Raw genomic sequence first — 14,958 nt, forward strand, 5'->3', positions numbered from 1 at the left:
CCAATAATACATTAAAACTTTTTTTATTCACACCCCTGTCCCCATAACCCCCCACTTTTAGAGATGGTATGCTCCACTCATCACAGCAGATGCTGACAGACAGGTTGCACTTGTTCTGTCCCATCAACATTCCTCATGCTTGGTGGCGGTGGGTTGTTTGTGAGGGGGGGTGAGAGGAAGAGTGTGTGTCTTCATGTGTGTGTGTTGCAGAGAGCAAGCACCCTCAAAGAGAGAGACACTTGGAGTGTATTTGGTATGTGAATGGTTTGTGTGTGTATGTGTGTGTATGTGTGGGCCCGGGGCTCAGCTGCAAAAACCATCATCTGTGATAGGTCAGCAAGGGACGACAGCTCGCCGCGCGATTCGCTGACGCCGTCAGAGGACCAGAATAGAAAGAAACTAACAGGAAGGAGAGTGAAAGTGAGCGAGCAAGGCACACAGTCAAAGAAAGTGTTCAGAGCTCTAAAAAACTTGACAGCTGCCAGTAGTGATAATAGGTATTTCTTTTCTCGCTTACCTGTCAATCACAGAGATAAGAGGCACTTAAATGTGTCTCTCAGGTAGTGATTAAGTTGGCTGCCAACCAAAGATGCAATACTTACATCAGTGTGTCGAAATACTCACTGCTAAAATGTATTATTCCGTTTGAGCAGTTCAATTTGGATGTTGCTTTGGGCTCCAGAAAGGCTGAGTTGGCTTTTTCTTTTGTAGTATTTTTCCAGGCAAGTTCAATCAATCACAGAGAATAGCAAATATTACTTTGGCCTGGCAAAGGTAGCCTGGAACAATTCCACTCTCCCCCTCTGCTGTTATTATTTGAGCAGTGAAAACTCAACACTTCATGATGATGTGAACATTATCCCTGATTATAATAACTTTATTTACACCTATATTTATTAAAAACTGAAACATCTTTTAAAGCAGTTATACTCTCAGAGCACGTGAGAAAGCTGCTAAGGGCTAGTGGTTGCTTTGTCAACAGTGTAAACACTATTTTGGGCGAGGTGTGAACAGACACAGCTGCCACTAAGTTTCTTGAGGGCAGCCGCAGCAAATTAGGTGTAAACATGTTCTTTCTTTTGTATTAATTTTGATTAAAAAAAACACTATTCATTATCAGAAGTTACATGCAAACTGTTTTGATCCATTGAAAACATTTAATTTAATGCTTGCATATCAGCAGAAAGGCTTTTGCCAAGATTACAATTGTAATATATTTTGGTCAGTATTTCTCTGAAACACTGCAAACCAAGTTGAGTTAACCTCAAGACCATGTGTGTTCTTTTTCTCATTCACATGCAAACCTCTCTTTTATCTATTAAATCTCTATTGCCCAACATTAAATTCCACAACACAGATCCAACTCGGAAGTACATCACTGCCCACAAACCCTTATCTGTAAAATGCCTGGGCTTATATGAGTCTATGCGGGTCTGGCTCTGAATGGTATGTGTGCGGCGCCAGCTTTTGTTTGAGTGCCAAACTATATCAGAATGGACTGCTGGGCTGCAGCGTGGTACGCAAAGCCCGTACAGGCAAGGCTGGTGGCTTACGCTGGTGCCCACAGGAAACGACTTCACCCAATAAAAAGATCTGTAGCCTTGGCCACATAGGATGACCCGGATCAGAGCCAAGAACTATTAAAAAATAGGGAACTATAAACAGTGTAGCTGTGAGTTGACAGGGCGAGACCACCAAATAAGCTCAAAATAAAGATTGGAGTAAACATCAGTCCACTCATGTAAGCAAAAGCAATTATTAATGGTTTTAAAATGTATTTATAATATATAATGCATTTAAACATATCTTTTTATATGTGGTAATGATCATAAATTGACCATAACATTCTGAAGTACGCCTGAGGAAAATGAAGCCTGTTCGAATGGTGTTCTCATCGTTAGTTTCATTTTATAAGAGACTTCAGAAAGGAAAATTTAGTTATAAAATAGTCCCCACAAAAGTAGGGGGGAGGTTTGGATTCAGAGGCATATTATCAATGCATAATCACATTTATTTATTATTATCACCATTTTAAAATATAACTTTTTCCTGCACTGATGTTCATCTTTTTCAAGAATTTTTAGTATATTGATGTTTTACCCCATCCAGAAAAATAACTTGTGGAAAACAGTTCCAACTGTTTTTTTTTTGGCTACTCCTGACTGGTTGCTTATAGCCCCAACAACCTGCACAAACCACAGGGCATGGTTTAGCCTGTGAGGCAAAGTGCAGGGCAGAGAAATAGCACAAGACTGCAGGATCACTTGTAAAGTGTATTGCTCTGAGCTCACAGTAATAACTGTAGGCAGGCAGAGAGGGTATCAGCAATATTATCAACTTGGCAGCAGTGTCAGAGTAAGCGAGAGCAAAAAAAAACCAAACTGTAAAAGTAATGGGGACATGCCTCCTTCTATTTCGAGTGAGAGCTATGCCCTTTTTAAGGGCTTTCTTAAAAAGGGTATAGCTCTTCAGTGATTGATTCTCCTTTGTGATATCTTTTAAGCATCTGAGACAAAATGATGCATCATTTATTCAAAGTCAGATTCAACTTTGGCAGAGAGAAATAAAATAGAATGCAGGATCTTACCTTGCCATATTTCTGTGCGTAGGAGCCTGTGAGCAGAGAGTGGAAGACGATGATTGTCTCGTCCAAATCCCACACAAACACTCTCTGGAGAACAAAAAAAGTGACACAATGATATGTCCATCCGTTTAGCACATATGTACTTTTATTCTGGGTGAGGTGGGTGGTCCAGCTCTCTAGCCTCTGTTGTTTTGAGATTTCAATGCGCAGAGAGGATTTCGTTCAAAGGGAATAGCACATTTCCGCTGAGATTTCTATGGATTATTAAGTCAGTACTGTAAGCGCTTAGAGTCAAGTGTGTGTTTTTTTCGCTCCCTTACCTCCAGGTCACTATCAGGGGGAGGGGAGGGGTTGTTCTTGCGGCCCCTTCCCCGGGACTTGGACCCCCCACTCCGGCAGGCTCGGTCATCCAGCTCTTTGATGGGCGTGGAGGGGCTCTGCACTGTATCAAAGTCCCCTGAGAGTGTATGCAAACACAGTCAGGGCTAAACATTTTAAACATTGAACATTTACAAATGATCAAATGTTCGTCCCAAACGATCAGAAAATATATTCGGCCCGCATTAAAGCAACAGTAATGATGTGGTTTTGGGCTGATCCCTCAGGTGTTCTGGGGTATCCACTTCAGGAAGAGCGATAACTCAGACTTGGTACAGTAATAAGCCATCTTGTCAGGTTTAATAATTCAACGTAATTGGCACAACAGATCAACTTAAAGACTACCAATGAACCCCACGAAAAGTGCCATTGGTATTCTGACTGATTCACGGTCGCATGAAATGTAAAGATTAAACATAGGCTGGGAGAGATGGAGTTGTGCAATAAATTATAAAAAGTTAGGTAATCTGATGCAAAGATACAAAATTCTGCAGGAGCACATATATGAGCACACACACATTCTTGAGCACACACACACACACTCTCTCCTAATGCCATATGCTCCCACTGCTGTGTGGTAACTAGAACCAGACTCTAAGCTTCAGCTCTCATATTGTTATGTCTCAATCAGGGCGAGGGGGAGAGACCAAGAGAGAGGGGGTGGGTAGATACACAAGGAGACACAAAGAGCATGTGAGCGACAAAAACAGAACACAAATAGAAACTGTAACTCCAAGAAGAGAAAAGAAAGAGGAATAGCGAGAAAAACAGGGAAAGTGCCAGTGACAGGAAGAATGATAAGCTCCTTTAATCAGGCTTTCTGAGGTACAGCCAGGATAAACCACAGGAAATATGTGCAAAAAAGAAAATATAATAGAACACCAAGTCATATTTCTGTACATATGGGTTAACTTCTTTTCTCTTTCTCTACAAAAGTCCAATATTTAACATAACTTAACTCTAATCAAATCTCCAAGGTTAATGTAAACATATGTGGATCCTCCAATTAGAGAGTGCAATGCTATGTAACTATGGCTACAGTTTGAATTTACTTCCTGTGCTTCATCATGGGTGAAAGAGTTTGAACTCAGCTAATCAAACAGTGGAATTTTTCTACTGAAAACAAGACGATGAAGCCAGCACCAAGAAACTGTGAGCGATTTAACATTTGTTTGGATATTTATGAAGTTAATGAGTGTTTTCATTGTTTTGAATACAAACCTGGGTGAAGTTCAGCAGCCTGTCCGGTCATGGCAGGAGCGGGGTCCTGCAGCTGGTAGGCCGCCGTGGAGCCTGTGCCGTCCACGCTATTGGAGGTCATATAAGTCCCATAAGTGGAGGCGGAATAATACTGGGCGTACTGGTTTTGGCCAAACGTCGTATATGATGGATAATCCTGCAGGGAATAACACGATACATGAGCACAAAGGGTGCAAAGACAAAAAGAACAAAAACAAAAAAATACTACAGGAAGAGGTTTCACTTGTCTGGGGAGGTTCAAACTGACTTTTTGAAGAGAGACTTTACAAGAGCTCGTTCTCATTTCTCGAATCTTTTATTCCCTCGGTTCTGTAGTTTATATCTTCAAAACAATTAAAGCCTTGTGTTGCTGCTTTTTACTGACCCAGTAGAGATGGGCGCTTTTACGAGTCAGCTCTCTAAACCTGTCACTACATCCGTCTCTACGAGTTCTTATAAAGTGGAGCATACCACATGAATGCATACACACACACACACACATAACACACATACATACAATTGGTGTGTGTACGCAAGCATGCATATCCACACTGTATACACCCTTTACGTCCCTTAGTTGCCTTCTCCTTTTCTGTTAAACTCATACACAGACAGACAGACAGACAGACAGACAGACAGACAGACAGACACACACACACACACACACACACACACACACACACACACACACACACACACACACACACACACACACACACACACACACACACACACACACACACACACACACACACACTATATTCCCCTCAATCCACCCACATCAGCCAAACCTTGACTTTCTTCCCATAAACAGCCACATCTATCATAGTGGAACATTGAAATTCCCCTTGAAGCATTTTACTACCTCAATATAATTCATCACATAGACATAAAGAAATATTCAGAACAAAGCACTCCTTCACAAAGACTAATTGTCCGTTTCGCTCATACGTTTGTGCCTGTTGCGGGGTCATAATGTAGTTCGTTTTTTTTGGGTGAATTAAGAAAAGTTCTGTGGGATAGTGGCTGCAATATCACTTCTGGTCCACTTTTCGAAACTGCACCATGCAATATCCTCTTCTTGACTTTTAGCCCAGCAGCATAATTGCAAAAATGGCCTTCATTTGACCAAACTTGTAATGTGGTTGATTCAAGCTGGCAAGAACTGCTTAGGAAATGTATTTTTGGGCTTGGGAAAACGTTTTTTACTCAAGCTAACTTACAGCTGGACGGTAACAGCGGTCCAGTTTGAACCAAACTTTGGATAAAAGCTAAATGAAATTAAATGTAATGTCATGTAAACGAAAAGCCTAAACACACACAGTATATATACGCCAAGGTACCTGCTGTGTGGCAGTGTAGTTGGCGGGGTTGGACACTGAGTTGTTGGTGGCGTAGAGGCCTGAGGAAGGAGTGAAACTTGAACCTTAGGACAAAAAGAAGAAGATGGAATTAGACAATGGAATCACGCCAAAAGCTATAGCATTAAAAGGATTAACTTCAGCAGGAATTTAAACTACTGATGATGTGTGATTTATTTATAACAGGAAAATAATGTGCGTTATTAAATTGAGTCAGGAGAGAAAGGTGAGCCATTGAAGGTATTTGATAGTTTACATCTCAGACTGACCTGGCATCTGATAGGGTGAGTATGCAGTCTGCCCGGGCTGAGGTGTGGTGAAGCCGGGGCTGTAGCTGAGGCCGGTCTGCAGAGGAGACTGACTCTGAGCCAGGCCACTCTCCGTCTTTATGCCCGGCAGCATCACACCCAGGTCTGTGACAACACAACGAAAAAAGGGCTCATACTATTATACAATGTAGAACAAATATAACAGCATCAGCAAACTGTATGGTTAAAACTTGAATGTAAACAGAATTAATGTTTTTGAAACTTCCAAAATTTAAGGCCATCATCGAGGTTTGAATAACAGTCTTTCGGGCTTGTATTAAGTTCAGTTTTTGTCAATCTTTGATTTGGGATCTCACTATGTCATGCTTATAATGGTGGAAATATTACATTTCTCACTGAGGAATAAATGGTTATTATTTATTTGGCACCCATCATTTACATATTGCATGCTAAAACACTCAATCAAAAAGGTAATCTCATTTAAAACATTAGTTGACTTCTTTTTCCTCAAACAAATTCATTTGGTTATTGTTCTACTTTCTAAAAATATCCCAATAAGGTTCAATCTCCACTTTGTGTTTTTTCCATTCACTGCAGAAGCAGTAAGACTTATTCTGCTTCTCTCATAGATCTGCTCCTAACTGGTGTTTGTTATTGCAGATACCGTTAGTCACTCTGTGTCTCTGTAAATGTGTTTTTCTAGGTACCATAGGAGGACAGTCCGTATGCCTGTCCTGTCTGGGAGTAAGCGGTGTAGACGGTGGACTGCTGCATGCTGCTAAACTGGGGTTGACCGGCGTACGTGGGCATGGCAGGGGCTGCCGGTGTGGAGAGAATGTGAGGATAGGGCCTGCAAAAGGAGAGGAAGGACAAGTAAGTGGGATACAAAAAACAATGTTGGCAGAATGGGACAATAAGGATGAAGAATATGAGAACCATGCTGATAAGTATTCATAGAAAGCAGCACACTTACTTTGATGGGTATAGAGGGGGGGAGTACTGATGGGCTGAACGAGGGCTGTACCCGCTGCTGGTGATTACTAAAAACAGCACAATAATAAAAAACAACAAGGCAACACGAGGTTACGGATGGTGTCGACTCAAATCATCTGTTTCCTTTCACGTTCAACAAAACCACTCCTGAATAGCACAAGTCAAGGCCTCAGGCTTGTTTGAGTTGAAATGCTTTTCCAGTAAACATAATTTGAAGCATTTCCAATGGAGAGAAGCCAAGATATCCCCCTTCAGAGAGCACTGTACATGAAACCCCTTACTGCGGGCCTCAAAGTAAAACACAATGTCTGTTTGTGGTCATTGAAATGTCAGAGCTCAATACTGACAAACACCCCGCTGCTTCTAAACCCTCACTGTGCGTTGCTTAATGGTTTTGTGTCTCAGTGTGTGCATGTTTTGCAGAGTGAAGGAGCACGGGGTCGTGTGTGAGTCTAAAAAAAAAACAAATGTAAAAATGTCTCTCGCTCGCTCTCATCCCTCTGCCAGCCTTTGATGACGTAATCCAAGGACAGGCAATACTTCACGGGATTAAAGCTTTCAGCAGGCCCACCGCTGAGCAGAAATGGATGACGGTGTGTGAGAAAACAGACTGATATAGAGCTGACATGTGAGTTTGTTTTTTTATTTTCGATGAGGAAATAGTCCATGAGTGCATTTCTGTGAGCAGATGTGTGTGTTACCTGAGCCTGCGTATGTGTCCAGTGCGGTGTCGCCTGTCGTAGTGACTGTATCGCTGTTGTTCATAGGCTCTGTTTTCACTTAAGGAAGACGGAAAATATCGGTGTTAGGGGAGGCCAGTAAGGAAGTTATGTCGCGCACTCACAAACAGACATACAAAAACAAAACTACCATGCAGTTCCAGTATGGGAGTGGGTGTTGTGTGCAGGGTTCCCACTATCATGTTGGGGTTTTTGACCGTTTTGTCAAAATCCACTAATGTAAACTTTCTTTCCCCAGATGATTCATCAAATTCCCTTACTTTTCATAAATGTGTTGACTGTTAGGAACCATGCAAATGTATAACAACTCCACACACACACTGTGAAAAACCCAATGGGATCCAAAGAGCAGGGAACACTGCACAGCAAGAAAAAAAGGAAAGAAAATCACTGCAATTCTGGCACAAAAAACATCAGATCTAGGACCAGCCTAAACTATAGAAACCCATTCTTTTTTGCATTTAAGGGAAAACTGTATGACCTCTGGCCTTAGATTCACACACATGCACCTCTGTACCATAGTCCTTGGAGCCCGGGGCAGGGGGCGGGCTGCTGCAGCCCAACAGCCAATCAGCCGTGTTTAGAACTGTCATGTTTTCACCTGAAAGGGTGCAAGGTGGGAAGGTGGTGAGGATATGATGCACTGACAACTGACAGGAGCCAGTCTTAGGTATATGGGACATGGTGTTGATTCACTTAAAAAGGTAGACAATTCTATTATAATTTATATTTAATAGTTCAACATTTTGGGAAACATGCTTATTTGCTTTCCTGTCCAGAGTTCAATGAGACTATAAATACCAATCTTAAGTCTGAACGCTAAAAAAGAAGCTAATGTGGGACAGCCTTTAGCTTTGATTAGCTTAAAAAAATGGAGGCAGAGGGAACAAGTCTGGGAAATATATATCTTCTGCCTACTGGCACCTCTGATGTGCCTCATCATAATGATGTTAACAGGCAACCAGTATAAAACTATAAGCCTGAACAAGAAATTCAAAAAACACAACTTATTTTTAAGCTTTAGTTTTGGTACAGATTAAACAAAAACAAATAGTGGGCTACACCATGTTTTCCGGTCACTGTTATGGGCCGTAAAACCAAAACAATGACCTGAAAGGAGCTAAAATTACGTGTATGGGGAGGGAAACTGCAGAGTTGAAAAATAATGACGTTGGTTTGTAACTATGACCTACAGCTTTCACACACAAAGTCATGTCACCTATCATAAATGTAAATGTATTGATGATAAATGCCTTAAGATATGAAAATTGTCTCTTCTTATCTGTCTCTCGACACAGCAATAATGCTTTTTCCAAAACTACAAAAAAAAAGCACACCTGTTAACCACCTTAAAATCCTCCATGCTGTTTTATTAGGTGACTTTTCTTGTTTCTCTCTGAACGTGATTCAAACTCATCATCATTGAACATCTGAGAACTCCATTTAGATCAGGGGAACTTCATTAATCCCCTCGGGGAGCAATACAAGCCATCGGACAGGCCCTAATGAAGACAAATGAGTTGCTATGGAGACGGCCAACTGGACCGGGCTCTGGCTGATGTCAGGTGAGGGGAATGTTGGGTATGTAGTTTGTTTTGGCTGTGAGTGTGTAGTCCTGGTTTGTCTGCTAAAACCATTAACTGTGAGCTCATCAAAAATGATTTAATGTGCTAATATGGTCTAAATGCACGATTAAGTCTGAGTATGGCTTTTTCTGTGTGTGATGACACATGAAGTTGTCTAAAAGGTAGTATCTCACTTTTTCCATTGCATTAGTTTCCATTGCCTGTTAAAATTAGCAATAGATCAAAGGATCACCCTCAACAAAAACGCTTACATGTCTTGTCAAAAAAGATTACAGACAGACACTGAGAGAAGAGGAGATCGAGGATGTAGAAAAAGATGAGAAGAAGGAAAGAGAAACACAGATGGACAGAGGAAAAGAAAAGGAAGAAAAAGAACGGGGGAAGAGAGAGAGGTGCTTTAATGCTCTTGTAGAGTGAATAGTTTCCAATGGGACTTTGGGCTTGAACACACAAAAACACAAATACACACACTTTGCTTAGCGGCCAGTGGAGGAGAGCAGAAGTGCTTCACCGCGTGTTTACACACATCCTCCAGTGGTTTACTCAAGTCCTCCTGCCAGCGCAGGATGTGTGTGTGTGTGTGTGTGTGTGTGTGTGTGTGTGTGTGTGTGTGTGTGTGTATGTATGTGTGCGTTTGTATGTGCGCGTCCCTTCCCGTCTCTATAAATTCCTCAAAAAGTACTTATCTCTGCATGTTGAAAATCTCTCTGACTGATAAGTTTGCAATATATTTCATTACAATACATTACACTCATCAGTTTTTTTGCTCAAAGTAATTTACAATATGTACTTTCAACCTCTGCTGTATAGGAGCGAAATCGCATACAAAAACTGGAAGTGCATCTCTTCTGGGAACACAACGAACAGTATGTATAGTTAAAGTGCTTCAACTTAATATATGTTCTTATTTAGTTTAAAAATCAGGACAACAATAAATGTTACCATGACATGTCGAGCTATAATCTGAAACAGCCGGCTTTCACTGTGACCCTGACTTCAAAGACTGAAGTTGACTGGTCTTCATTTCAGATGAAAACATAGATGGAACAAAGATGCCCTTAAAGGGATTATGTTCAAAATGTTAGGCAATTTGCGCATTTGCTCTATTGCCGAAGAAGAATATTGATTTAACCACCAAGTTAAATACGAAGCTACAGCCATCAGACAGTTAGCTTAGCCCGAAAAGGCTAGCCATCCTCTATCCAGGGGGCAATTAGATTCACCTACCAACACTGTTTTAAGCTTATAAATGAACATTTTAGCTCTTGTTTTATCTTTTTTAAATAGGGTTTTGTCACCTATGGACAGGACCAAGCTGTTGTCACTAATTATATTCATTGTGCTGAGCTAATGTAATAGGGTACCAGCAAAGAAGAGCCTCAAATTACTTAAACTTAAGATCAATACCAAAGTGGTATTGATTTTCTTAATTGTTCGTGACCCGAAGTGTATATCCCCAAATGTGACATTAAGCAGTTAAACAGTTTATTTTGTCTTCCTAAAGCTTAGATGTCTAAATAGTACCTGAATACACATTGAAAATAGATTTGGCTTATAAAAGAAACATGAGACCATGTGTAGAAATGACACTAAAACTAACCTTTCTACCATTTTAGACACAAAAACCTATTCAGTATTGCAACACATAACACTTTCGGCCTTCTCACCTCCTGTTCCATTGGTTGTGATGGAGGGGCTGCCAATGTTGTTCTTGTCCAGCTTGGAGCCTGTCGAATCTCCACCTCCCACACGGTTATGAGGACTGGCTAGGTCCTGCATTTCCATAGACCTGAGAGGAAGAGGAGGGGGAAGAGAGGGGAGAAAAATAAAGATGAACTGTGATTTTTGAATGAATAACAGATCAACAGCAATATGCTCTCACAGCTGGGAATCTCCCACCTCTATATATCACGTTGAGATTTCGCTGAACACATTCAATGACATACTGCACTCACACACATTAAAGTCATAAACTTTATGCTTCTCTGTACCAGTTAGCTTACATGAGCATGTGTTCAGAGGCGCTAGACATTGTCTGCGGGCCTGCTGGCTCTTTTATGGAGTGTGTGTGTATGTGTGTGTGCACTTCTGGGCTCCAATACAAACCCACAGCCTGCCAGCGTGCTTTGGTTTTACAATGTGTTCCACATGCATGAGTGGGACAAACCAGTGCACAAGGTGGTAGTGGTAAAGTGAGAGTGTGTGTGTGTGTGTGTGTGTGTGTGTGTGTGTGTGTGTGTGTGTGTGTGTGTGTGTGTGTGTGTGTGTGTGTGTGTGTGTGTGTGTGTGTGTATGTTTGGAGTAAGTGGAAGTAAATACAGACATGAGGAGAATGAAGATGTACATGTGTGGTGGGGCAGAGGTCTGACTTTCATATTTATTATTTATTTGAATTCCGATTAGTAATTACCACGGCAACAACCACTCATCTCAGGGTTCATAACTCCCATTGAGAGGACTACGTGTTTTTAATAAACTTTTATGCATGAAGACTGCAAGAAAAGCAACATTAAACACTCGCTCATGACTCTTCATCACTGTTGCCACAAACCCACATTCTGACATGTCCTTTGGTGGTGGACATAGTTTAACGTTGAGTCAGTGTGTGTGTTTGGACAGTACTTCATATGAAAGTGTGACTGCATGTGTGTGTGTGTGAGCCCTGACTCATGCTGCCCGCAGGCCGGTCACACTTGTGCTCTTCTGTGAGAGATCAAAGAAAGAAATGACAGAGATGGAGGGAGAATTAAACAAATGCGGGTTGCCGTTCTCCCACTCTGTGTGTGTGTACTAAAAGAGAGTATGCACAATACATCTGTGCCGCGGTCTGGAAGCTGGCCATCCCAATGCTATGGGCAGATAGTATCATCACACATGACTGCAACCCATGACTGACAGGTATAAACACATAGCTTTCAGCACATTAGGAAGACACAGCTTCAGGGCCAAAAGAGAAACCGTAAGAAAGATAAACACTCTAAATCAACTCTCTTCGACAAATCTGTTTGGTTTCTATTTACAGCTAAACATCCATTCTGCTATCATGTGCAGTGAAATCATTTATATAAAATCATCAAGGTCTTATTGTGGATAAGATATGAAACCAAGCCTGAACTTTAATTGAAAGTTTCAAATATCTCAGCTGTAATGCACGGCAGTACAGTAAAGACCTTTCACAGATTGTGGTTTTTTTTTCACTTTCTCTCTCTTTCTCTCTTGTGTGCTTCAACACTCTTCATCTATCCTTTTTTTTTGTCTCTCAACAGCAGGAAATGATTCTATCTCCCCTTCTTGTTTTTTTCTTCTTCTCTCTTTTCTCTCTTTTCTTCGCTCCTCTCGGGAGGCGATGGCAGGAGTTGGTGTTTCATAAACTCTTTTCTGGTTTTCACATTATGTCTGGTATTTGAAAAAAGAGTGTGCGACGTATTGTGTAAAATAAATAGTGTGAGACAATCAACAGACACTTATTTTGAGTATTGATTCATATGGTAATATTTTTCTTTATAGTTGATTTAACTTCTATTGCACAACATTTAATATATATACAAATATACCCAAGGGGTTTTCCGTGAACAAAACCTGAGGTTAGACAGTTTATAAAATGCCCTTATAACAGCTAGCGCAGAGAATAGTTGGTACATTTTCAGTATTTGTGTTATTTATTATTTAAGCTTGAGAAATTACGGAAACAATAAATTGGTTATCAAAGTAGCTTAACTTTTCTTTTTTGGCGATCTACTAATCAACCAAATTAATCACAGTCTACAGCAAGCTCCCATTGCTTGTGTTTTGATTGGATCAGAACATATTTTCCTCTGTGTGTGTGTGTGTGTGTGTGTGTGTGTGTGTGTGTGTGTGTGTGTGTGTGTGTGTGTGTGTGTGTGTGTGTGGGTGGGTGGGTGGGTGTGTGTGTCAGACACTGAGGTCTTGGGAAAGTGTTGATGACCTCATCATCACTCGCAACTGCAGTGAAACCTCACCTCTCTGCCCCATGACGAGAGAGCTAGGACACACATAGAGTTCTGAAAGACCTAACGTTGCTTTTCATATTATACAGTCAGACACATGTGAGCATACCTGGCGTCGGAGGGGTCTGGAACATGAGATTCACTGTGTGATTTCTTCACCTGCAGAGAAAGCAGAGGAAATGATAACTGATCACATATATGACATTAGCGTCATGTGTCATAATGCTGTTTCTGAAACATGCAGATATCAGTTGTAGATAACAACAACATTGATTCCCCTTAACCTCTTCAGCGAAACTAAGATGAAGGAGAAAAGTCCAATGTAATGTTTCTGCAAGTTTAACTGAATATTGCGACAAAATGCGATGACTTTTTTATTTATTTTTTTGTTAAATGTTACTGAAATGCAGAATTCATATTGAACCAGAACCTGGTGTCTGTAGTTGTAGCCATCGCCGTGACAGAAGTGCTAACTGGCGTCTAAGTGACAGATATTAACTTTCCCTTGTTCATCCGTGACCTTGCTCCATCCGGAGCTTAAGCCCCTTCCTCAACCCTTAAAGAGTTGAAAGGTCATGCCAGGGTCATGTTAGGTCACAGGGTTCACTCTTCACCTAAATCAAGCCTTGACTTTGGTGGGGGTAATCGTCACATTTGGTTGTGTCAATCACTGCAAGCTGGAACTTTTTCTTCATCATTAAAAAAAAAAAACAAGTTAAAAAACACGCTTCAGCCTCCGTGGCTTTCTACCGCAGCATACACTCACTGCGCTCACACACAGGCTGGCTTCATGTGCGTCGCTGTGTGTGAGGCTACGCGTCGCTAGACGACAGACCAGCGGTTCTCTATTAAAATTCCTCTCTCTTATTTGGAACAGGAACTAATTAGAACAGTAAATGCAGGGCGGAGCGAGGGCCAATGTGTACCAGCTGCCCTATAATCACTGTGTCAACACACTGTCGAGGTGTAGGGCACGCGCGAGGTGCCAAACACATACACATCTGCACCCACACATGGAAATGCCCATACAAACGCACACACACATGGTGAAATTCACCCAGGCAGCATATATTCAAGCCATTTGCACATTATCGCAATCACAGGTAAGTATACAGAGAAAGTGCTTGGCCAAGCAGACACTAAACTCCAGGTATTTGGAAAATAGGACATTTATGTGTGTGTGTGTGTGTGTGTGTGTGTGTGTCAATTTTAGTTTAAGTTGTGGTGTTATGGTTTTGATTAGAGGATCCTGCTGAGAGCGAATAAGAAGCAGCACTTAGCTGTTTAAGACAGGGTTCAAAGGTTAGCCGGTGCCCTCGTATGGATCACTTTACAAACACGCACGCACGCACGCACGCACGCACGCACACACACACACACACACACACACACACACACACACACACACACACACACACACACACACACACACAGCCCTTTAATGTCACGTTTCATGCTTTACTGAAATTTAACAAGGCTGTCAGTCAAGACATCAACATTGTGTCCGTGAGAAACTACAATCCACATGTTACGCAGACGCAGGGCTACGTACAAACCATGGAGCGCACAAAGCTTGCACACACACACACACACACACACACACACACACACACACACACACACACACACACAACCCCGGCTGTTTCTGTCTCAACATGATCTGTGAAAACACAGGCACACGAGGGCTTTGATCCTGAAAAGCTTTTATCATTGTGCTTTATCCATTGCACACTTTCTCTCGGAACTTTCTGATTCTCTCACATCTCGTATAGCTCACTGCTTTTATCTTTTTTCTATCAAAAAAACTCCATATTTAGAAATAATTTATGTATTTTTTCTT

At 41.4% G+C, this 14,958-nt stretch overlaps 1 protein-coding gene across 13 annotated transcripts in view; it reads right to left on the reverse strand.

Annotated features, from left to right (window-relative positions):
• eya4 (EYA transcriptional coactivator and phosphatase 4) overlaps nt 1-14,958 on the reverse strand; it is a 40,204-nt gene that overhangs the window by 6,272 nt on the left and 18,974 nt on the right. For 6 of the 13 annotated variants that reach the window (XR_010167541.1, XR_010167542.1, XM_063902695.1 and 3 more), the window contains 11 exons: nt 13,228-13,277; nt 10,818-10,939; nt 8,082-8,165; nt 7,526-7,603; nt 6,805-6,871; nt 6,539-6,681; nt 5,832-5,975; nt 5,545-5,627; nt 4,184-4,358; nt 2,905-3,041; nt 2,588-2,671 (listed from right to left, as the gene is read on the reverse strand). Coding sequence is in view for 11 of the 13 variants with exons in the window: in XM_063902695.1 (XP_063758765.1) it covers nt 2,588-2,671; nt 2,905-3,041; nt 4,184-4,358; nt 5,545-5,627; nt 5,832-5,975; nt 6,539-6,681; nt 6,805-6,871; nt 7,526-7,603; nt 8,082-8,165; nt 10,818-10,939; nt 13,228-13,277 (1,167 nt within the window). In the remaining 2 variants the exon portion in view is untranslated. The remainder of the gene's footprint in view (nt 1-2,587; nt 2,672-2,904; nt 3,042-4,183; nt 4,359-5,544; nt 5,628-5,831; nt 5,976-6,538; nt 6,682-6,804; nt 6,872-7,525; nt 7,604-8,081; nt 8,166-10,817; nt 10,940-13,227; nt 13,278-14,958) is intronic. The other 7 variants (XM_063902702.1, XM_063902703.1, XM_063902700.1 and 4 more) reach the window with 2 other exon arrangements.

The sequence above is a fragment of the Eleginops maclovinus genome, chromosome 15 (assembly GCF_036324505.1).
Source record: "Eleginops maclovinus isolate JMC-PN-2008 ecotype Puerto Natales chromosome 15, JC_Emac_rtc_rv5, whole genome shotgun sequence".
Lineage (NCBI taxonomy): Eukaryota > Metazoa > Chordata > Actinopteri > Perciformes > Eleginopidae > Eleginops > Eleginops maclovinus.